Source organism: Cucurbita moschata, unplaced genomic scaffold (genome assembly GCF_002738365.1).
Source record: "Cucurbita moschata cultivar Rifu unplaced genomic scaffold, Cmos_1.0 Cmo_Scf00017, whole genome shotgun sequence".
NCBI lineage: Eukaryota > Viridiplantae > Streptophyta > Magnoliopsida > Cucurbitales > Cucurbitaceae > Cucurbita > Cucurbita moschata.
The window spans coordinates 4,212,249-4,236,602 of NW_019268533.1; the positions used below are offsets into that span (position 1 = coordinate 4,212,249).

Genomic DNA, 24,354 nt, shown 5'->3' on the forward strand with positions numbered 1-24,354 from the left:
TTTTTTTTTTTTTTTTTTTTTTTTTTTAACATACAAACCATGTGTGAGGGAGTTAATACAAAAAGCGTTACAAAATGGCCCGAATCTCGAGAAGACAACATTAAAATATCATTTAAAAAGTATGACTCAATTTAGAGGTTCTCCTTGCAACTCGAAGGCTATGAACGCTCCCATCAACGAGCTATGATTTATGATACATTCGTAAAACAAAGAATAGGTATAAAAATACTCAGACCAACTCGAAGGCTACGTGCTTGTTCAAGGTCTTAGAGTTGACTAATTCCATGATGTGAATTATTTCTAGTACTATTAGATTCTTTAGAACACGTGCTATGTAAAAAAAAAAAAAAAAAATACATTGAACGTGTGATATGTGGGTCATATAACTCTTTCATCGAAAGAGTTAACGTAGAAATTCATTTGAAAGGAAAAAAAAATGATAATTCTATGGGTCAAATCTAATAACGGTACATGGTTATATGAAACTATGTTCTGATGTTTTTATTAAAATGGGTGACTAAATAGCATTATTAAAATGGGTGATTGGTTAACAATAGCATTATTGAAATGGGGTTGATTTGAAAAGTCATTCTAAAACACGTGCCATTGAAAAAATTATCATTTTGTAATTTCATTTCATCTACGAAATATTATAGTTTTATAAAAAGAGAGATAACGATCATAAAGACAACATTTCACTCCTAACGAGGTTCACGTGCGCTTTAAAAAAATTTCATTTTTTTAGTAATGATTTCATGTCTAAATTAGATGACAACCCTACATTCTCATTCTCGAGATTTAAGGTTATTCTTGTCATGCTATAGTTTCTTCGATTCTAGTTCGTGGTTTCTCTTGGCTATATGGTTCATCGAGAAAAGAGATCGAACTTCAAGAAATAGTAAATAATTTTTAAAATATACAAATCTTCAAAAGTTATTTGGACTTATTATATAACGATCACTATTATTACTCTTTTAGAAATTAATTAACTTTGACTTTTTTTTCGATATCAAATTTTTCCCTAAAAAGTATTTAATGTACGGAGAATATTTTCTTTTTTCTTTTTTTTTTTTTGTTAGTTCAATAACATGCAGTGAATATTTAACTTTATAATATATAAATATATATATATATATATATATATATATATATATATATTCTAATCCGATAAAGTAGTTTTTACCGTATTTGTCCTCAAACTTTGTTTGTTTGTTTTTTTTTTTCCTAATACATGATTATCCAAAATATATATATATATATATATATATATATATAAAAAGCAGGACTCAATCTAGGGGTTCTCCTTGCAACCCGAAGGCTACAGACGCTCCCATCAACGAACTACGACTTACGATCTATTTGTATAACAAAGAATAGGTATAAAAATACTCAACAAGCAGTCGCTCATTGAAACTCCTCCTATGCAGTGTTTCTTAAGCTACGTGCTCATTCAGGATCTCGGAATGGACTAATTTCATAATTTGAATCATTTCTAGTCCTATTAGATTCTTCAAGTACATATAACCTACTTACTCTCTGAAGTTTATCCCATGATCGCGCTCTGCCCGTAAATTGGGGTACTATCCTACTTACTCTCTACGGTTTATCCGATGATCACGCTTTCTACCCTTTATGCCCGTAAATTGGGGTACTACCCTACTTACTCTCTACGATTTATCTGATGATCGCGCTTTCTACCCGTAAATTGGGGTACTCTAAACTCTAAACTGAGTCTAGCAAGTATGGAGGAGTCGTTCCACGTCTCTAAACAGCCAAGATTTCCATTGAATCACAAAACTACTTAATAATGCAAGTATCAGTCCCCTGTTCTTCTTGATTTACAAAACTCTCATCACTTCCTCGACACGATCATATTAGGATCGCGTTCTTCCTTTCATCACTTCCTCGACACGATCATATTAGGATCGCACGATCATATTAGGATCGCATAACTCATAGACACAATTTAGATAAACACGAAGAACACAAAGAACCGAAGACATCGAAATGGAAAACTCCAAGGATTTGTTTATAGATAAATTCAGTAGTTAGAGAACTAAATAGAAGAATGCATCACAGGAAAAACTAGATTAAAGAATACGGAAGATTTCGTCAGGATAGAGGCAAGCAATATCAATAGAAATAAGCGTGAGATCGTGAAAGAGTGTTGGATGTGATCTGTGTGAAACTCCAAACGCAATAAATGCAGCCAAAACGAAACTGAAATCAAACCGAATGAGTTGAAAGACATTTAAAACTTGTAGGAAGCAAATTCGTCGGCACGAAATGAATCGATTGGTAATCTGCTTGTTGAATTCAGTTAAAACTGCGTTGAAGTGCACAAATGAAACAGAAATCAAAATGAATTCCAGATTTCCATCTCTCTTTCTCTCTTCCTAGACATATATAAACAGCAAATCGAAGACGTAAAAGTCCAATCGAGAATCATCCAAGGGTGAAAATAAGAGAAGAAGCTCGAACGAACCTGAAGATGTCGAAATCGGTTTGTTTTTTCGGGTTCTTCCTCTTGGCCCTAACGATTTCATCGTTGATTCACTCCGCCTTCGCTCTTAGAAAGTTTCCGAAGGCGATTGATTCAGCGGATTGGTCCACGGCGGCCTGTTTGGACGCGTTAAACGCGGTGGAAGGATGCCAAGGGGAGATCGACATGGCGATAAAGAGCAATGAGATCGAGGTGAGTTACAATTGCTGCAGGGTGATATTACATGGACTGCCGGAAAAATGCGCCGCCGTGGTTTTTTCGTCTGGTGGAGAGTCTTCGTCGGAGATTAGCGGCGCAGTGAAGGAATATTGCGACGGAATGGGAATTACGCCGCCGGTGCTCTAGACGGAGGATAAAGTAGGAGAAAATTGAGGGCTTAAAGTCCACCGTCGTTAGCATGGAATCCGGTTTTCTTGGATGAATCCCCACTTTTTGGCTCTATTCGTGGTTTTATTTTACTTTCATATCAAAATAAATGGATTTTGTGAACCCAATCTCATGGTATAAATACAAGAAAACCAAAACAAAAGTGATATTCTTAAAAAAAAAAAGAATTGTGATCTAACGACTTATCTTGCTTGATAATTCACGTCGTAATCGTCCTTTTTCTTCGTAGCGAATTTCACAATTATGCAACACTCATTCTCAACACGGAGCGAGTCAAGCCAACTTAGAATCGTGTCACCTATAATCGCGCAACGTATGCTCAAATCTCTGGTCCGATTTGGGCAACGTATGCTCAAACCATTGACCTGATTTGGGCGACGTATGCTCAAACCATTGACCTGATTTGGGCGACGTATGCTCAAACCAGTGCCCCGATTTGGGCAACCTATGCTCAAACCACTAGCCCGATTTGGGAATAAGATTTTAGAAAACGAGACAGAGAAATTTGAAAGAGTTTGAAGCAAAGTTGAGAGATTGAAAACCATATTATATGACAAACCGGTAGAGAGAATTTGACAACTGATACATAATTCTATTCAATCTTTAGCGTTTAAATTTGATATAACCTAATTCTATTAGATTCAATAGATAAGTGATCCATTATTGCAAGTCCATCGAGTATGCTCACATTAACAACTAAAACCCCCGAACACCAAAGACAATAGTATATATATCAATCACCGCTCGGTATGTCGGGCAGCTAGATAGAACTTAGTGACTCAAAATTGCATAGGCTTCTTATTTAAGAGATTGAAAATGAGAAACAGATATTTATACATTCCAAGGAAACTGAATAACAGGAACCTTTATGTTAACTACACACCCTAATCTATTATATATGTAATCTGCCATAAGATTGGCAGCCTATTTTCTTGTTTTTTTTTTTCTCTCTTTTTCTGCTAAACATGATCACTCAGTTGGGGGCTTAGCCCAAACTTATAAATAAGGGAACTGTATGCCAATTATGAAATAAGGTGGCCATAGAACCTCCATAAATAAGGGAGAAGCGGCAACTGCAGTTCTGTAATTCCATAGGGTATTCATAGAAAAATGCTACTCACCGAACAATCGTCGTGAACACGCCAAATGGTTTCGCCCATCAAGTTTGCGATCGAGAGGACTGTCAACTGAGGGAAGTGAGTTTTGGGAGCTGGAATTGTGTTTGTAACGATCACTTCTTGGAAGATGCCACTGGAGAGCCTCTCAATGGCAGGAGGGCTGTAGATGGAGAACTTTGTTAGATGATATTTGATACTGAATATTGGAAACTTTTGAGGGCAGTTAATAATAACATAACAATGAAGAGATTTGAATTTAAGTGGTGATGCCATTAAGATTAGAAGCAACGGGCAACAGGATCTTTATTGATATTAATGGACATAGGGAGGAAAACGAGATCCCACGTCGGTTAAGGAGGAAAACGAAGCATTGTTATAAGGGTGTGGAAACCTCTCCCTAGCATACGCGTTTTAGAAACCTTGAGGGAAAGGCCAAAAAAGACAACATTTGCTAGTGGTGAGCTTGCGCTGTTACAAATGGTATCAAACCTAGACACTTGGTGATGTGCTAGCGAGGAGACTGAGCCCCAAAGGGGGTGGACACGAGGCGGTGTGCCAACAAGGACGCTGGGCCCCGAAAGGAGTGGATTCCCGTCCAACATCAATTGGAGAAGAGGAACGAGTGCCAGTGAGGACGCTAGGCCCTGAAGGGGGGTGAACTGTGAGATCCCACATTGGTTGGGAAGGAGAACGAAACATTCTTTATAAAAGGTGTGGAAACCTCTCCCTAACAGACGCATTTTAGAAACTTTGAGAGGAAGCCCAAAAGGGAAAGTTTAAAAACCTTGAGGGAAAACCCAAAGAGAACAATCGGTGGGCTTGGGCTCTTATGAGAAGTTTTTGTTTTGTCTCGTCCCTATAAGAATCAAGGGAAGACAATATAGAACGCGGAGAAGTAAATTGAGTTCTTAGTCTAAATTCTTGAGAGTGCACCAATTTGAATTCAACTGATTGGGGATCTTTATTGTAATAATCTCAGTTGGTGTACTTCAGTTTTAGTAGAGAATGTTCTGAATCAAAAGAGGGAATAAACCTGAAAACAGCATGACTGCAACAAGCATAAACTTCTCTGGCTCCCTCTTGATGTAACAGTTCAGCCCCTTTTGTAATAGTTCCTACAAACCCACAATAGCTTATAAGATATGTGTTCAAAAGAACCATTCAGCAAAGTTGATATCAATTCAGATTCTTAACTCACCAGCTGTGTCAATCATGTCATCAACCATAACTGCAACCTTCCCCTTTACATCACCAATCAGGTTCATTACCTGCAAACACATTACATCGAGTTTTTAAGCCTTCAGCAATTTAATCCAAAGCTCTAGTTCAGAATAGCTTTTCCTATAATTTTACAAGAGAGGGAAAACGCCACGGCATCGAACATCTCATATCAGTGTGATGCTATACAGTGCTCGCAGCCCAGCGATCCCGTTTTTGGCAGACTCGATGTGAGGAATTTGCATTCGACAACTTCTTACCTATTGGGTGAGGCTGATCTAATTTATTAATGAGGATGTTAACAAATTGATTTGTTAATGAACTCCAATATGGCCTAGACAATGTTTATCCTCAAGTGCATCACTAATCAGATTATTTACCCTCTAATTTCTTTGGTTAAGGAGTTGACGGCTGAAAACATAGGGGAATTCCTGGTTTCGACTAAACATTTCTCCCAAATTAGAGAATGGATTTCAGTGAGTTCAAGAAACAAAATCTTACACCAAAAAGAGATCACAGCCATAGAGTATAATGGAGAATACCTCGGCAACATTGTGTCCATGACGCCTCTTATCGACAATAGCTAAAGGTGCATCGGACAGCTTTTTAGCAAAAGCGCGTGCTCTGGCGACTCCTCCAACATCAGGAGAAACCACAACCAAATCACCAGAACAAATCCTCTTGCTAGCAAGATAGTCAAGAATCACGGGCTATAAAGTAAATCACAAACAATGCAAGATTCAGTAAAAATCCAATATTTCCAAATGCTGGCTAAAAGAAGACAAAAAAATTGAACCTACATGGCAATTTACATGATCCACAGAAATATCAAAGTAACCCATAGATTGTCCAGAATGAAGATCACAAGCAAGAACACGGTTCGCACCCGCTTCAGTAATGATGTTGGCAACAAGCTTCGCAGCAATGGATTCACGCCCTTGAGTCTGATGGAAGATTTTAAACAGACTGTTAACAGCAAATAATAGAACCACTTTCATCCAAGAACACTTCATCAAATCAACTCAATGTAAATACTTCTATGCTCATAATATCTCTTCTGCTCAAACTTTAACAAAATACATCAAACTCGGATTCATCGTGCTTTTAAGAATTAGCACTTTCAAGCATACTTAAACATGAATTGTAAAAATATACAACTGAAAATATTACCTTTCTATCAGCTCTAGCATATCCAAAATATGGAATCACAGCCGTAATATTTTTGGCTGAGGCTCTCCTACAAGCATCTATCATAATTAAAAGCTCCATAAGATTCTCATTAGCTGGGGGACAGGTGGGCTGTACTAGGAATACATCACATCCTCTAACACTCTCTTGCAATTGAACATATATTTCGCCATCCGCAAAACGCTTAATGTTAATCTTTCCAAGCTCCAGCCCCATGTAACAGGCAATTTCCTGAGAACTAAATAACTCAAATTTAGCAAACAAAGATAAGTCTCCAGAGAGAAAGAAAGATTTATATTTGCATGCTGAGCCAGATTGATGTCCAAAACCATTCAGCCTTGTCAGTCACTTTAATTGAACATGACAAGTTCAGTCACCATCGATCCTCCATAAGGATGAACACAAAAAAACATATTATTATTCCACTTTCCCACAAGTTCAACCAAATCATCCAGAAAAAAAAAAATGGTTGGCGCATAAACTGAACTCGTAATATTTTTCGCCATTATGAACATGTATTGATAGATCTAAATGAGCAACATCAAGTGTAAAAATCAGTCATATCCAAACTAATAAAGAGTAAAAGTAAAAAAATATTTGAAATATAGAATGAAAATCAAAATATTACAATGAAGTTAGGGGGAAAAAAAAATCATTTGATCGGCAAACAAGATGAGCAGGGTGACCTGCCGTTGACCAAGAAATCATTATTTAAAACCTTCAAACCCCCTCCACACAAAGGCAGGAAAAAAATAATCAGAATAAACTATCAAGAAAAAACCCAACACAGATCATGCCACCTCGATAGTGATTTCTGAACATTCATTTGAAAAGTTCAAATACAAACAAAAATTTCATTCCTGTGTAGAGTAAAAACTAAAAAGCGTTTCATGAGTACAACAGAAGAGCTTAACCTGTGAGAGTAAACGATTTGCAGACCCAGAAAACAATTTCAAGCGCGTACTACTCCTATTAACTATTTTCTCCATGCGAGCTGACTCCATGAACTTGGGCAGCGTCCGTTCAGTAACAATTGGAATTGTAGGCTTCCCGTTCACATGCTTCAAAGACTCGGATAGATCACATCTCTGGAAGAATTCAATTTTAGTTTCAAAAGAAAATCAGAAACACAAGAATTAATGCAATAGAACATTGATAGAGACACCTTTTACCAGAAACACATTATATGTGTGGTCAGAAAAGGTACATAATATAGCAGCACAATTATTAGAAACAACGAGGGAAATGAAAACACCCCCAAAGCTTCACGTGACGCTAAAATTGTAGCAACAGTACATTCAACACTTAAAAAAACTGTTCTATCTCGTTTTTTTTTTTTAATTTATCTTCAACACAAAAATCCTCTCGCGAGCAAAATAAACCAAACAGAACAGCAACGGAATCCGAAATTTCAAAAAGAACAAGAAACAGCGAAACATAACGAATCATCGTCATTGCATCATCAAACACACAAAGTCGGAGCCATCAGAACAACAAAAACAATTAAACTCATCTCCAAAACAAAGAAAACACGTATTCAAAGAAAGAGGAATCATACAACTCCGCCAGTGGAACACATTCGAATGCGAGAATCATTCGAAACAAAAGCTCCATGGTCGAAAGAAGCGACGGAGAACAAAGACGACAACGACGAAAAAGAATAAGACGGTAGAGTCAGCGCAGCCATAGAATCCATCGATAGGGTTATGCCGCGCAAGGCAAAATTCAAGATTCAAAGACGACGAAGAACAGCTCTGTGAGCTTCTTATATATACATCAATGGCGGTACTGCGAAATTTTATTTTTATTTATTTATTTATATTTATTTGTTTTAAAAAAAAATTGAACTTTTTTTAATTTTGGCCATTTTTTCTCCGGGAAGAAAAAGACGTCACGTGAAGCACCCAATACGCCGTCGTTTAGCGCTTTTTAGGGGCTGTTTGGCTACGCATTTAACCAAATTTACAACAGAATTTCAAGTCCCTCATTTTAAAATGACACGTACGCCCAACTTACCTAAAGTAGAGAAAATATTAGTTTTATTATTATTATTTTTTTTTTAACTATTTACATATTTATTTTATTCTGTATAAATTAAATTAAATTTTAAAGAGCGTAAAAATTCAAACCTCTAATCTTTAAATTAAATATATAATAATTAAATTAACGTATCTTCTTTAATCATTTTCTTAAATAAATTAAATAAATATGACGGTTGATTTTTTTTTTCATCGAATAAATTTTTGACATATTTAAAAATTTTAAAAATTAATTGATTTAGTATGTTTATTATTTTTATTTGAAGATATGTATGATTACGTCAAAATCCTATTAGAATAGTTATAAAAGTTTTTAAGAACGTAAAGAGACTAAACTTGTAATTTAATTAAAATAGCGTCTATTTTTTAATAATTGGACATTAAACAACCGCTACTAAAAATGTGCACGACATTAGCTTTTGGATTCAAGCTGAATATCAAATGAAATAAGTGTGATTATTTAGAACATAATAACTTCGTGATATTAAAAACAAAATTTGAAACTTAGGTGGCATAAAATAAATAAATAACGTAGCTAGAAAAAATTTGATGACTCAAAAAACTCGATCAACTCAACCTAACCTAACCGATATAGGTTAAGTTGGGTTAAATTCACATAAATGAAAATTACATTGATTCAGGTGGTTCTCCGAAAATTAGACTGAGCTAACCAAATCAATCATAATTTATATTTAATTACGTTTTTTTCATACATTACAATGATATATATATATATATATATTTATTTATTTATTTTTATTTAATTTCATAATTATTTTTAGAATTTACAAGGTAATTTTTAAGTTATAAATCTTAATTAAATATTTAAAATAAATAACATTTTATTTTTATTAAAAATAAAAAATTAAATAAATTGACTCGATTAAACTAAACCAACCCAACCCAAAAAATTTATAATTGGGTTAAGTTGATTCATTGTTTAATAACAATTATTTGAAATTAAAAAAATTTACAACTTAAACAACTAGATTAGATCTAAAAAAATGTTCCAACTCGATCTAAGTCAGCCCACGAACGCCCCTACTTAAACCGACCATTGAACTACGACTTAAACCAAACTCACGTCAAAAAACCATAGAAACTCGTGATTGAAACACACTGTTAATCAAAAAAGGAAAATCGAGGGAGACTGAAGAGAAGTCGAGTCAAAGAGTTGCACCCTTAACTAAGTTTCTTTTAATTTTTTTGCAAGAAGGTTACGTGTTGATTGTTTCGTGTTCATCTTAATTCGATTAAAACATACCATTTTTTTCTTCATTTACACGTGGGAAAAGGGAATATTAAGATTAGTCTACATTAATGATAGAGGATTAATTAGGGAATTATATGTTAATCTCAAATTAATGACCAACCTTAATAAAGTATATTAATTATTGAACTCATAAAATTGTAATTTCTTAGTCAACTCATGTAAATTCGACAAATGTCAACCATTCATATGCACTAAGATATTTCATATTACTGAAATTTTAATTTTATTTAAATTAATTTATTCTTTATCCTTTTTTTGGTGAAAAATAAAATATATGGTTACAAATTTGATTTAAATAAATAATTTAAATGAAAAAGAAATAAAGAGAATCTCATTAAAACATGAATTATCCACACAATAATAATAATAATAATTTGGTAGAAATGGGAAACTCGGTCACATAATTTGTTTCCATTATATATATCATTATTTTATTTTAAAGATTTTTTAAAAAATAATTTATATTTTCCAACATAATTTATACTTTAAAAAATATAAAAAGAACAACAAATTTGATAATATCTTATAAAAAGAAATAATATTTAAATAATTTCAATATTTCATATTTTAACCCTTAAAGTTTTATTTATTTATATTGAGATCGGACGGAAATTTAGCTGGGCGAAGTGGGATCGAGGACATGAAATATACTCGGGACCTTTGACCCAATTTTTCTCTACCCCTCCCTCGTTCTTCAAAAATTCACTGACTCGATCCAAGTTAAATAAAAATATCTAATTTTGTATTTTAGTCTAAAAAAACTCACATAAATATCATAATTTAAAAATAATAATAAAAGTGAGGGAGGCAACAAAGATGAGCTTAAATTAAGAAAGATTTTAAATTGAAGAGCAGACGTTATGGGTTTTGTTGGGAGAGTTGAAAACTGAAAACAAGGTGAATTTGGAGACGTTTTTGTGGGAAGTGACAAAATTGAGCTATTTGGTTCATTCTTCTTCGTTGTCACGTTGTCTTTTTCGTTTCTCTTTTCTTTTCCTCGTTGTCGAGAAATAGATTATTTGGAATGCAATGATTAATTGTTTGGTCCCGAAGCTCATAAAACTCATGAACGTTCGCTTTATGTTTCTTCTCGTTCAAGAGTATAATGATTTAGTCCTTATCGAATTAGTCTGGCGTCCTTCCTTTTCCAACCAAATCGATAATAGAGTGACTTACTTGTCACCATGAAATCATATCAAGACATGACATGAACGTAAGAAAACGCCTCCAATGAGATCAAACGTAAGAAACGGTACAAAACACCCTATTTCGGTAGGCTTGACATGTTCCATGGTCTCACCGGGGCGAGGATTTGACAACAAAACCAATAAGAAATCCGATATAGAATGATTTTAGGTTACGGGGGATTGTTTTCTGATATCATTAGGGAACCCTAAGGTTTAGGAGCAGATCTTTCTTTTCCGTCTAATTCTTCTTAAGTTGAATCTTATAGTTACAGTCTAATTCATCTTCAGTTATAGATATCTGACTTTCGGGTAGAGTATGAACATCTATTAGTACGTATGAACATCTATTAGTACGTATCATGGGTCTACCTGTTACAACACCTATTCTATAGACCTCGTAAAAGAATAAATAGAGAATATCGTCAAAGAGTGAAATCAAGCAAGAAAAGGGAAAGGAATAGAGGTTCCTACAATGGAATCAGGTTCAGCAGAAGTAGAAGTAATAGTCCGGGCAATTGAATTCTTCCATGGTCTCACCGGTGATACCCTGTCACCGTCAGGTATGTCATGCAAAAGATAAGAAAAAGATTAGGGTAAATGCTTATCATGATATGATTTACACTCAGAGAATAGTGGACTTATGAATAATAATATGTTTGTTTTAGAATCATATCTAGAAGACGTGAAAAGGGTGTAAAAACCTACTAAAAACTTTGTAATAACTACAAATGATATTAAAGGATTTGCCCATTAGAGTAATTTAAGAGCATTATTAGAACAGAGTTTCGTGAGTCCAACTACGGTCTTAAGCAAACAATGAACTCTTAAAATCGCTCCCGATTGAATAGTTGGGTTTCATAAGTTTCATTGATTCTACATTGAGAATGAGAGGAAAGCAATGCCTGAAAATGGTCACTAACGCGTTAAGTGTCCCGCTTAGAGAGTACGTTCGGATGGTCGAGCATCTGGAAGTTGTTTATAGTAGCACTATGTATTTACTAGGATGACAGAGTTGGATCTCTACATAATCCAACTCCCCATCCCAAAACCCAATCTTCATATTTTGAAGCATTTGGTCTCTCCACCAAATTCAGACAGCCTGTTCTGCAAATTCTCATCATACCTCACAGTCCACAACTTTGAATCGAAAAAACCTTTCGCCAACTTTTGAATTTCATGTGAGAGTCGAATCCCATAAGAGGAATTCGACATTTTTTTGATAGGCGATCAGGTTGGTTTTCTTTGGAGATGGAAAATTCGCCCGCCTGATTCTATCCATTTGCAAATTCTTAAACAGATTCTCATACGAAACAAAGCAAGACATCATGTAATTAGAAACCCGAGTCCCCAAAACCAAGATATAATCACACACGCTTCAAAATTACAAAACCCCATATCGAATCTTTACGATATATCAAGAAATTGTAAATGAATGACAGCATCAATTTAACAAACAAGACACGCGGAATTGAATCAATCGATTCATAGGAATTCTTTACAAAACAAGTGTGACAAAGAATGGGTTACAGTTCACATTCAGTGAGAGCATCAATATACATGCAGTAACTAATTCAAATTTGTTATCATTATGGTTCTGATCATATAAGGTTTTGCCACAAAGGCAATAAATTCTTACAAAAGCATCCAAGATGAGAAAACGAAATCCTACAAGTAGATAAGATAGAAAAAAAAAAACAAAAAAAACAAATTCTTACAAGGATCTAATACTCTTTAGCCAAAAAAACAAGAAGGTTATAAGGATACGTGCCATTCATTAATTCCATTTACTCTATTTTTGCAACATGAAGAGAATGGCGTTAAACAAATTAAATTGAGGCACAGACATGCAGTACCATACAGGACAACAAGGAAAAAGGATGGGGCACTTACCCTTATGATCCTATATTTACACTGTAGGTGACACGTTCTAGAAGGGCAGAACTGTTAGTCCACATCTTTCAGTTGATGAAGAGACTCGATTTCCTGGAATAGAAAAGGATAAACATTAGAAATTGAGTGAACAAACTTCTATAGAACAAGAGAACCCCTCATCCCAAGGGGAAAAGGGTCGGAGGAATCGAACCTCTTTAGGATGTTGGATTTGGGAGAGAGATTTTAGTTGGGTGCTTTCCATGTTTGTAAGTAGTTGCACAACAGTCTGCAAATGAGGAATGCTGCAAACATTTGGAGTCCATAAACCAAGACAGAAACCAAATTGATCATAGACGTAAAACTATATATTTAGAAATAAGGGGTTTATCTTAAAATTCGACATAGAACATTTATTCTTGTGAGGGTCGAGTAAGAGTAGAAGCAGTTTTTACTAGATACACCAAATAGCAAGAACAAAGTAGTAACCATACGATATAGTGAAATAGGTGCCTAATGGATAAATTAGGATGTCATCCATCAATATTAATTTCTTCGGGTCACATCAGCAACTTCATTATCAAGAAAATTTTGTTTGGAGAGGAAATATCAAGAAAAAATTTGCTTCAAAGTTGTTTAGTTTGCATAACAGAATCTCAACATTCTAGGAGTTTGTGGTACATCAGAAAAATCTTAAAACAGAATAGAATGAGAGCATTCTTCATCCCTGATAAATTTATCAATTTTAGTATTAAAGATGTTGATTATAATATATCACTGGAAAACAAAGAACTTAATCATGTACTTCAACAATTGTTATGAAATTTATAGGAAATTATGGGTTTCTTCAACAAAGAAATAACGCATGATCTTGTACATTTGAATATGCAAATAGAATTAATTCCACCAATGCATGTTCAAGGAAAACAATAACCTTTCTAGTCCCTTCTCAACATATGCATCTAATGATGAAACCACTTGCGGCATCTGCTCTAAGATCTGCATCACAAGAAGAGAAGTGAAAGTACTATTAGAAGTTTTTGCTAAGAAGTTCAATTAAAATTAAATGAACGGAATAAAAACATGTTCAGTTCATTAATTGATTCAACGTACTTTCTCAGTATTTTTTATAGTAGATGCTTTCGCCAAAAGGTTCTTTGGCAATTTTGCTAACTGAGCCTGCAGGCAAGATGAACTATATGACAAACTCAACTGAAAACAACGCAAAACGTAAGAAACTAAAAACAAAATTGCATGTCAGCAATATGATTAAAGCTTCCGACAGTTGAATTCATCTCACGTAGACAAAATGTGAAGAGAAAAATCGGTGGTAAATTCCAATTCAATGTACATGGTAGGGATTTCTGAAATTATGACCTCGATGCAAACAACACTTGCACCGTCAAGTTTCTGTACAATATTATAAAATTTCTTCGAAACATAACGTGATTTCCCAATTAAATGAAGCCAGAAAGTGGAAAAGATACAAAACGAACAATTAAGGTTTGGCAGTTGAATCATCTATTAAAACGAACAATTACGGTTTGGCAGTTCAACCATCTATTAATATGATTCAAGATCGTAATCAATATTCCTTAAGAACTCGCAAGATAGAACGAAACTGAAATCTAAACAAACATATATCAAAAAAATTCAGGCATCAGCTCTACCGATCCTACTCCTAAGAGTGCCGTTCGAATGAACTCGTAAAGCTTCAGAAAACACAAACGAGAGAGAGAGAGAGAGAGAGAGAGAGAGAACATGCCTGAGCCGAAGAAGATTGCTGCATCAGATGAAGGAGATTTGAAGTGGATCGAACTGACTGAGAAATGTGGTCGGCCACCATGCCTTTGGCCGTACCGTCTCTGTTGCTTCGACCTGATGCGGAAGCGGTCGCCATTGTTGGTCGTCTCTCTCGCCCGAAGCTTCTTTCCTCAGAAGCAGACTCACTATTTCTTGGATCGCTCGGCCCGTGAAAAACTCACCGCATGGGCCCAAGCCCAATTTTGTTCAGCCATTTTTTAAATTTTATAATTGAAAAACACATTTTATTATTATTATTATTATTTTCCAAATACTTTAGCCACGTGTCACAATTAGAAATGTCAAATGTCTATTATACCCCTGAGTTTCCCAGATAATACTATAGAGAGAGATTTTTCCCCGTTGGCTAAATGTGATTAGAGACAACAAATACATTCCTCGTACTCATTCTCGCACCCGACCTTGCCCAACTTCCCACCTCTCCGAGCCTCATTATTAAATTTATTAGGAGCTTTTTGTATTGAAAATAAAAATTATCCATTAAAAATTATTTATAACCGACTTATATTTTTAAAAAATATATTTAAAAAAAAGATCTTATAACCATAAAAATTGAAATAGGAAGGATGACAAGATGAGAAATGATTGTCTGTCTCGGCCCGATGAATATAAATAAAAAATAAATTGAAGGTATGCGTACTGAACATTTTTTATTAGTACTCGGTGTAATTTGCGATTGTCATGGTACACATATTGCCTACCATAAACTTCAAAAGAAAGATCAAAACATACATTAACGATGAACAGGTTTGTAATTTACTGTACCTAAAAGTTTAAGATATCATGTTAAATCACTACTCGATCTAAAAAAAACATATTAGGTTTAGAACGCGAGATCTCTGGTTATTATACTATATTTGTATCAACATTCGATTCAAAAGTGTAAGTTGATCAATTACGATAGTATTGTTAAAGTATTGACACATTATAACCTAAAAGTTTAAGCTTTGATATCGTGTTAATTCACTGCTCGATCTAAAAAAAATATAACAGGGTTTGAAGCACGAGACCTCTTACTATAAAACTCCATATTAAACGAGCACTCGATCCAAAAAAAAAATATAAAGAAAAAGCTAGTGATTGGTAAACCTACAATTGGTTCGGACTTCACCGAGATTGGCAGTGAGGACGTTGATGTTCCCCATCTTGACAATGGACTTAACAAAGGAAGCAAAGAAAAGGGTTTGGTCAGAGGCATAGCTCCAAACTTGTCTTGTGATCTCACCTTCATGGTCTTGGGTTATGAGCACATTGTCGGACCCCAAAAGGGCTTTCCCTTCAAGAATGTTGAGGAAATAGTGGTTGTCAAACCTTGCCGGTGTCCTAAAGTCTAAGGGCGCTACCCTCTGGTCTTGCCCTGTTTCAGGGCATATGGACCTCAGGACTCTTCGGTAAGTGTTGTATCTCTCGTATCTGTCGTATTCTTCTTCCGGGCTCGTTTGGTATGCTCTTTGCCTGAAGCTCAAGCATCTTGCTTTCCCTATGGTGTGGCTTCCTTTGCATAATGACCATTGTAGGTATTAGTGTATGGAAAAGACACTTTTAGGGTAAATAAAGATGACTTTTACGTTTTGTTTCGAAAGTCGTAATATTATTTACGACCCTTTGTAAAGTTTTTAAAACTAGTAAAACTTGGTTCGAATGTTGGTCATGGTTTCTAGAAGGATGTGGTGGTGACCTAATGCAGAAATTAATTGCAAGTCACTGTTTAAACTTTATAAGATTTAACTTTTATCTCACATTCTAACATATTTCTATCTTAAAATAGTTTTGAAATGTTTAAAAAAGTAAAGGGTAAAGCTTTTTAAATAGTTTTGAAATGTTTAAAAAAGTAAAGGGTAAACTTTTTAAAACGTTTGAAACAAAACATAAAGGTTAAGGGTATTTTTATAATTTAGCCAAATATTTCTAGTAATATAATGTAATAGAAGGGAATAACTTTTAAAAATATTTGAAACAAAACGTAAAGTTTAAGGGTATTTTTGTAATTTAACTAAATATTTCTATCACGTACATATTATACTATAATAGAAGTGCAACATAACGAGTTATTTATGTGTAACAAGACAAGTTTTATGTTTTGATATTTTTGTTTTGAAAAGAAAAAAAAAAGTTTAAATCGGGTTTTAGAACACTATTTTAGTTGAAAAGCACAAAGGAAATTCTATTTTGACTATTTTAGTTGAAAAGCACAAAGGAAATTCTATTTTGGTCCATATATTTTCAGAATGTCCACTTCGTCCCCATATTTTTTAAAAATGACCTATTTGGTCCCTTAATTTTTTTTCAAAAGTTCATATTAAAACGTTTAAAAAGTACAAGAACCAAAATGAACATCGTAATAGTAGAGAAATCAAATTGCACCAAATTTAAAAAGACGTGAATTAAATTGAATCCTTTAACGCTATAATGACCAAAATGAACAAAAATCGAAAATACACGCACCAATGTAGCATTTAAACGTCAATAATAAGGATCATGAAGCAATATAAGTAACTGACCTGATAGGGCAACTAAGTCATAAACATCAAGGCCCTGTTCATGAAAATTGGCAATTAGGGTCTCAAGAGAGGAATTGGGAGAAGGAATGTATTTGTTGGCTCCATCAAAGCTCGCTTTCAGAGAGTCCTTCCTCCCCAACAGCACTTGCCATCCAGGTCCTCCTCTCTTCTCAAACAACAATACAATAATTCAACTTAGTTCCATACTCTTACGCAACACTAAAAAGATATTAACGTCACGAGAAAAAATGACATATATCGAAAGAAAATAAAATAAAAAGTCAACAGAAAAGAGAGATTAGTACGAGCTCAACAGCATCACGAGCAGCAATGGTTAAGATATCAGCACAAGACACAGTGTAAGGACAAGCATCTTCCAATATGTATTTTATCTCATCAATAACATCGAAACCACGAAGGGAGTTCAAATTTGGAGCCGCTTGTTTTTCGCTCACCATCTCATCATTACTATCTAGAAGAATTGATGCATCACATCCCTATTATATCAATGAAGATTTTAGATTATAATGTTACGTCGAGGGACTACAGATTGTCAAAAGGCAAGTGAGAAATAGACGTACCATAACAAAACAATCATGGAAATGCAAGCGAAGGAGTGAAGCAGCCATTCGAGGATCTTTGAGCACGGCAATCTCGACTTGTCGTCGGATAATATCTTCAACAAAGGGGCATGTTTCTTTGTAGTAGTCAAAAACCAAAAGTCCATCATCGCCTAAGCTTTCAATTCCATACAAAAACACACCAAATATTACAAACACCAATATCTTAAGAATATCCATATTGAATGTATAGACAAAGAATGAAAGGCAAAGGAACAATCCCTACCAGTTTTCTTTATAGCAAATGGAATCCACTTTTTACCTCAAGATATTCCCATTTGAAGATTTTGATCAAAGTTGATGCACCAACTCTACCCAACTCAACCTCTTTTGGAGGCTTTTGTACATCATTCTTTTCAAGCAATCCCATCTTACCATAAGAAGAATGTAAGCTGATCTTGATCAAGCCATTGATCCAATGTTTTTTTGTAAACAAGAAAGAAAAAGGGGGAATTGTTTTCAAGCAACTGCATTGACTAATTAATGCTGAATTTCTCAACAAAACAGTAGTCAAAGCCAATGGTTTAAAAATATATATATCAAACAAACGTAACTTTCAGAAGTCAAAACTAATAGTATGAGATAAGCAAATTCGTAATATCAATCAATCAAACTCATATCCCAAAACCCTAGCTGAAACGCCTTCAAACGGCTGTCTTGTAAATAGCTCAAGAAAAAAGTGGTTGGAAGGGTATCAGGCCAAGCTTACCGCCAGCAGATAATGTGCATTTTGGCCTGTTACGTATTGCCATCAGCGTCACGATTTTTAAAACATGTCTGCTCGGGAGAGGTTTCCACACCCTTATAAGGAATGCTTTGTTCCCCTCTCCAATCGACGTGGGATCTCACATGAAGTCTTCATTCTTTGTACACAGAATAAACTAGAAACAAAGCTCCAAAAACAGGGCTAAAAGATAATGAAAATGCTAGCAGATATTGAATAAATATAAGGACGTCTCGTGAAGTCGAGAGGACTTGAGGAGGGCGGAGACCGAGCATGACACAGAATAACATTGCATATTTACTTGGATTGAACTCACAATTAAAAGCAACTTCCAGCAAGTAGTCTTTTCCCAAGTGAGATGGAGCTTACAATCATTTTCCTTGGTCCTGTGCTGACCCATCCGTCTAGAACAAAAAGGAAATCCAAATGTAGAGGAACGGTTTCACACAACAAATAGTTACAAATTTCTTTTTCTGAAAAGTTTAGGTTACACAAGTACAGCCTCCAGAACAACCTCTTGGTTATACACAAGTGGAACAAGCATTCGACCCGCTAAAACGCTAAAGTAGAGTAAGAAACAAATAATACAAGACATACTGATCACATGATGGTGCAGCGGCTCTTTTCTTCTGCTGGTTGTTGGGCAACTTGCTGAAACCTGTGAGACTCAGATGGGTTGTATGTGAACTCGGAAGTATCCAGCCCATACTGTTTCAAACAGAAAAAGAACCAACGTCAGAATCGCAATTTATGCAAAAGAGGTTATGAACATTACATCAGAAGCACATTGTGAAAAGAAACTGCTCATCAGATCATACATGAAGTAGTTCATGGTCAGGGGGAAACGCTACCACACAAATCTCCAATTAGGAGTTCCAAACATATATACGATAGGTAGAACGGTGGGCAGTTGATCAGACACCATTCAATCATAATAATTAATAGAAGTATAAATAAGAATTTGGGTCCTCAAGTCCGAGATCTGATTTTAGTAGCAGGGAAGAAACAAACATGCAGAGACGGAAAATACTATCCCAGGCAGGAAGCTTTACAAATGTTCAAATAGGATGCATAACGTCTGGAAATCAAGATTTTAAGAAACCGCACTTTTATGGAGAGACATGAAAGAATAGATAAGAGCATACAAAAAAACCAAGTCTGAACAAAAAAGGGTCCAACTCTAACTACTGAAAAATAGATTCCAAACGATCAAAATTCAATTGTTGAGATCGAGAATTATCGATCAGATTAGTTGAGCTCTGTTGTCTTCAGCTCAGTGTCAACCAATAATGACATCCAAATTTTGTTGGGAACTTAAAATAAAAATGTCAAGGATTGATCCGCATGAGTATCTGAGAGGAACCAAAAGACTATTTAACAATGAATACTCAATCATATGAGCTATTTATTCAACTTCAAAATGGAATCCCCCAACATAAATACAGAACATAATAAAGGGTCATCTGAAGTTCTAGTATCCAATAGGAACGCTATTTGGCTGGTTAGAAATATTATTAGGGTATTGAAGGCATATTAGTAAGTAGATAAGGAGCTTGTTAGTAGGAGTTGAACATAATAGAAAGTGGGAGGAGCATAAGGTATGCAATTGTGTAGTGGGTTAAAGTGATAGTGTCCAAACACTTCGAATTACTTAGTTATTGTAGTTCCTCTATATTTTATCTTTCAATATGTTTTAGCAATTGGGTTTATATCAGCATCGTTTTATTATAGTAAATGAAAGAATAAAAGGAAAGGAGGGCCTTTTGTTTTTGTCATGTCTCTCTACATTCTAATTGTTTTCAGCGGTAAAATTCAACCTAGAAGTGGTTATACCTTTTCCCTCATTCGTGTACTCCAAGCATCATTTCGGCTTGGTCGTTGATCAAGTGCCCCAGCAACAGGTACACCTGTTGCAGGAGCAACAGGCCTATTGATCAAAGGTTGTCGGATTTGTTGCCTTGGAGCAATGTACTCATCATCACTGTCATAGTCTGCAGGACTGTTTGCTGCACGAACCACAAGAGCCAACAAGAAAAGGAGAGCCTGCAAATACAATGAAACACAATATTACAAGTTGGAAATCATGATTTCAATGAGAGAAAAAAGAAGTTACAATCAGTGTAAAGCAAATAAATCCATGGCCAAATTGGTAAAAGGGAGTTTGTAGATAAGTGGCTTAGGCAAAAGCACAAAGTTGTTAAATCAATAAAGGGAAAAACAGAAGTAAAGCAAATCATGTTAGGGCAACATTGAAGTATTATATATGAAGTCTTTTGCGATCAACAAAACCAAATTTTTAATTATTGATGTGAAAGTAAAATGAATTTATATTGCAAATCACAAATTGGAATTAAAGAACCTACCAACCGCATATGTTAAACTCATGCGGAAAAAATGCACTAAACCAGAATTCAAGAGAGATGCAAAAAGGAGAAAAAAAAAAAAAAAAACCCTAAAATTTGATGAGGGGCGTAGAAGTACATATTCTTGATGACAGAGTTTCAGCAGCAAGAAACAGGTCAATCTGTTTCTTGAGAAGTGCAATGTTTAATGCACACAAACATAGTAAAGAATGGTATACAAGTCAATCAGTAAAGAGTAGATAACTAAAAAGATACAATTCAATCAGTCGAGTGGATTACTAAAAAGACTAAAATAAGATTAACCAAAAATCAGAAAAGAAAAAGAATTTCAAATGTCATTTGAATTCAAAAACAAAAATGGACCAAATTGGGATTAACACATCAATTATTGATACAAATCCATTTGATAATTAAATAATAAATTTCTATAGATATATTCTATTAATCATTATATAATTATTATATTCTATAATAAAGCAATTACAACAATATTCAATATTTATGCGAAATTAAGTTATATATTCACATGAATTAGAAATAACGAAGATCCCAGTAATTTAGTAATTACAGTGCATGTAACATTTCTGCTAAGCAAGACATTCAGAGGTTAGAGCAGCATTAGGCCTCCGCCATGCCAGTCTAAGATTCAAAAGCTTCAAAAAGGGGTTTACGTACCTCAAAAATTACAGCTCCTAGTGCAACCCATCTGATGATTTCCCACTTGTCTTCGAGGAGTTCATAGATCTTATCGAAGTTTCCTGTTTTGTCCCCAGGAATTTCCTATGGAATAACAGTAATAATAATAAGAAAATGAACTAAAATTCCAATTTTAGTTTGTGAGGTGAACCACTCACATCTCTCCAATGTTTGTCAAAGAATATGAAGGCTGCACATCCTACTTGCACCAAAATCAGTAGAAGCACCAAAACTGAATACTGTGATCATTAATTAAGGATACAGTAACATAAAACTCAAATGGAGATCACTGTCAATTTTTTTAGATTAAACCGTACGTGTTATCATGACTATGTTGTATTATATTTAAGATCACCATCTTATCTATATGAACAGTGTAGTTATCCCGAAGCCAACAAGTTCCCTGGTGGCCTAATTGTTTCATTACTAATTCATAAATCAAACAACAATGAAGCCATGCAGGCAAATAGGATACACAACTTAAACAGCATCCATTACGTGTTGCAGCTCCAATGCACCCAAAACAAGAAACAACAAAGATAATGACTCCCACAGCAATGAACAAGTATATGAACCTGCAAAAGAATTAAAATAGAAGAAACAGAATAAGCAGATGCCACAAATATCCATACTATTGTAAGCTGCTAAAATGTACTAACCGATGACATGAATTTGCTTACATGTGAAGATTCCGAATAGAATCCTTTCAGATCAAAAAAATTTTAAAATGAAGAAGAAGGGACAAGGATGTCACATCCAGTACTTTTGAAATGGCATATCATTATTTCAGTACGAAATATCTTATATTCTCGGCAGTAACTTATGCAATGTACAGCAAATCAATATGTACACCAATTCCTATACTTGATGAGACTCTCAATAAACTGGCTCGAGTTTCCATGAAATTATGCAATAAGAATAAAAGTTGAAAAGTGATAACATTTCCATTTAGCAATATAGATTCAATATCGATTGTGATTCACTGATGCACTTCAAGCGTTTCTGCTGTTAAAAGATAAAATAGACAACCTTTTGTATGTTTATTTTTATTTTTTAAAATATTTGTGAGCATCCGGGATATTCTTGAAAAAGTAGAAAATATCAATTGTAACAGCAAACTGAACTGTTTCCAAACAAACAAATAGAACCTTAAAACCAAATGAGACTTCTAGAACACTGAGTGATAAAGCAATATTGTAGAATGTTTTGGAAATTCATAAATTTTTTTATCTTCAACGAGTGAATCCATAATTCAGCTGCTTCATAAACTTCATCACATCGTGACGTTAATCATGTACCTCTCATTCCTTCTTTTTCTTTTCTTTTCTTTTTTTCTAAAAAATTGAGAGGTTATCTTATTCTTACATCAGGAATTGGGGGGAAGGGCACGATGGGGATCAAACTTCTGACCTAGGGGTAGGAAACATGACCACCAAATCAACGAGTTACCTATGAAGCTCAATATCCTTTATTTTTCAGAATATTTGTTCTGCCTAGAGTCAGCCATTACAAGCAGTAAGAAACATCCATATTATATTTAAAAGGAAAAGTCATACCAGGCTTTTGGAAGGTGATCAAAGATGTTAGAAGACAGAGACACGGCCATTAGCATTGGTCGACCAAGCTGGACCAGATCGTGATCACCACTCAACGGAGGTCTTGGGATATCACTAGGAGATTGCAAGTACTCAACCAACAAGTAAATCCCATACCCCACCATGGCAAGACCCAGAAGGGATAACAAGAAGTTCAGAAGCTTCAACAGGCACTCAAAGCACCCTCTGCAGGCCATCCTCTATACGCTTTCGATCCCTAAAAACAACATTTGAAATGTGCATCATACATGCATTAGAGCGCTAACTAATATCCATTAAAAAAACAAACAAGTTCATCATACATACAGCTAGTCATTTCTACCGCTAAAATATCCCAAACTTGAAGGAAGTAAGACAAGTTACAACTTCGCTAGAACATTCGTGCATTAAATGTGATTCATATCAAATAAACACGGATCCCAATCTAGAATTTAGCTACGACGGCTTCCAATTTCCAAAACACCTGAACTAATAAAATCCTCATAACCTTCAAGTTGCATCGCAGAATCTCAGCAACCAAACGGAATACTTCCCTTCCTACGTCGTCCATCAAAGCGGAATTATTACCAAAACCATCACAATTCGTCTCAATATCCATATTCTCGGCTTTAGAATGAAATCATACAAAACTCCGCAATAGCGAACGTAATCTAGATGAAAACTTAACACGATCAAGGAAGAAATCGGAGAACTTACAAATTCAGAGGCGATGATTATCAGATTGCTCGCTTTCTCGGACCTCGAAATCAGAAGAGAGAGAGAGAATTAGAAAGACGGTCCGGTTCTCCAAAGGCCAGTTGGCAATTGAGATTGCGCCCTAGTGGCTCTTTTAATTGGAAGACATTTCTGTCCCTACCTTTACGCTTGGATGGCCGGATATTACGGGGACAATATTGTCAATTTCGGATGACGGCACTTCAAACAAGAATAATTGTCATTTGCCCCCTCATTAATATTTATTTACAAAACAGACCATACTTTTTTTAGTTTGAAATTCCAAATTTATTTTTAGAAAATGATTATTTTGACTTTTCTTTTAATTTAATAATGTTGGGATAAGGATTACAAATTTTTAATTTTTATAATAGGTGTAAATATTTTAATCACACGTTTTTAAGAAAAAAAATATATATAAATTTGAACAAAAAATAGTCTTTAAAATATAAATTAAATTTTTAACATTAATTTTTTTTTAATTCATATCTTTATCAAACATAAAATTATTAAATTTAGAATTCAAAAAAATAAA

The 24,354-nt window shown here is 34.6% G+C and overlaps 4 protein-coding genes across 13 annotated transcripts; all 4 read right to left on the minus strand.

The window, feature by feature from the left end:
• Positions 1 to 3,665: 3,665 nt before the first annotated feature.
• On the minus strand, positions 3,666 to 8,198 carry LOC111455399 (ribose-phosphate pyrophosphokinase 1). Of its 2 annotated transcripts, XM_023097042.1 has the most exons (8): positions 7,973 to 8,198; positions 7,329 to 7,502; positions 6,397 to 6,645; positions 6,027 to 6,170; positions 5,769 to 5,936; positions 5,207 to 5,276; positions 5,042 to 5,123; positions 3,666 to 4,168 (listed from the first exon to the last, which is right to left on the minus strand). In XM_023097042.1, exons 1-8 carry the CDS (start codon positions 8,108 to 8,110, stop codon positions 3,991 to 3,993), a joined length of 1,203 nt encoding a protein of 400 aa, XP_022952810.1. In that variant the 5' UTR covers positions 8,111 to 8,198; the 3' UTR covers positions 3,666 to 3,990. The 2 variants fall into 2 exon arrangements, with proteins under 2 accessions (XP_022952810.1, XP_022952811.1); XM_023097043.1 differs by lacking the exon at positions 7,973 to 8,198 and having other exon boundaries at positions 6,397 to 6,652; positions 7,329 to 7,416.
• Positions 8,199 to 11,294: 3,096 nt separating this feature from the next.
• Positions 11,295 to 14,752, minus strand: LOC111455403 (tobamovirus multiplication protein 2B). Of its 8 annotated transcripts, none has more exons than XR_002712583.1 (6): positions 14,548 to 14,738; positions 13,896 to 13,994; positions 13,717 to 13,781; positions 12,997 to 13,087; positions 12,804 to 12,896; positions 11,295 to 11,460 (listed from the first exon to the last, which is right to left on the minus strand). XR_002712583.1 is itself a non-coding variant. In XM_023097049.1 (5 exons), the coding sequence occupies exons 1-5, from the start codon at positions 14,680 to 14,682 to the stop codon at positions 12,858 to 12,860; spliced, it is 396 nt and encodes a 131-aa protein (XP_022952817.1). In that variant the 5' UTR covers positions 14,683 to 14,723; the 3' UTR covers positions 12,666 to 12,857. The 8 variants fall into 8 exon arrangements, 5 of the variants coding, with proteins under 5 accessions (XP_022952817.1, XP_022952816.1, XP_022952820.1 ...); XR_002712584.1 differs by lacking the exon at positions 11,295 to 11,460 and adding an exon at positions 12,099 to 12,178 and having other exon boundaries at positions 12,997 to 13,071; positions 14,548 to 14,750; XR_002712582.1 differs by lacking the exon at positions 11,295 to 11,460 and adding an exon at positions 12,099 to 12,178.
• An 856-nt stretch (positions 14,753 to 15,608) lies between these two features.
• On the minus strand, positions 15,609 to 18,514 carry LOC111455401 (peroxidase 20). 2 transcript variants are annotated; one of them, XM_023097045.1, is made up of 4 exons: positions 17,689 to 18,514; positions 17,563 to 17,604; positions 17,108 to 17,273; positions 15,609 to 16,101 (listed from the first exon to the last, which is right to left on the minus strand). In XM_023097045.1, exons 1-4 carry the CDS (start codon positions 17,905 to 17,907, stop codon positions 15,680 to 15,682), a joined length of 849 nt encoding a protein of 282 aa, XP_022952813.1. In that variant the 5' UTR covers positions 17,908 to 18,514; the 3' UTR covers positions 15,609 to 15,679. The 2 variants fall into 2 exon arrangements, with proteins under 2 accessions (XP_022952813.1, XP_022952812.1); XM_023097044.1 differs by having other exon boundaries at positions 15,617 to 16,101; positions 17,413 to 17,604; positions 17,689 to 18,511.
• A 366-nt stretch (positions 18,515 to 18,880) lies between these two features.
• LOC111455402 (tobamovirus multiplication protein 2A) lies at positions 18,881 to 23,925 on the minus strand. Its single transcript, XM_023097046.1, has 7 exons — positions 23,802 to 23,925; positions 23,067 to 23,322; positions 21,986 to 22,085; positions 21,669 to 21,749; positions 21,490 to 21,594; positions 20,285 to 20,494; positions 18,881 to 19,159 (listed from the first exon to the last, which is right to left on the minus strand). The coding sequence occupies exons 2-7, from the start codon at positions 23,300 to 23,302 to the stop codon at positions 19,052 to 19,054; spliced, it is 840 nt and encodes a 279-aa protein (XP_022952814.1). The 5' UTR covers positions 23,303 to 23,322; positions 23,802 to 23,925; the 3' UTR covers positions 18,881 to 19,051.
• Between the last annotated feature and the right edge of the window lie 429 nt (positions 23,926 to 24,354).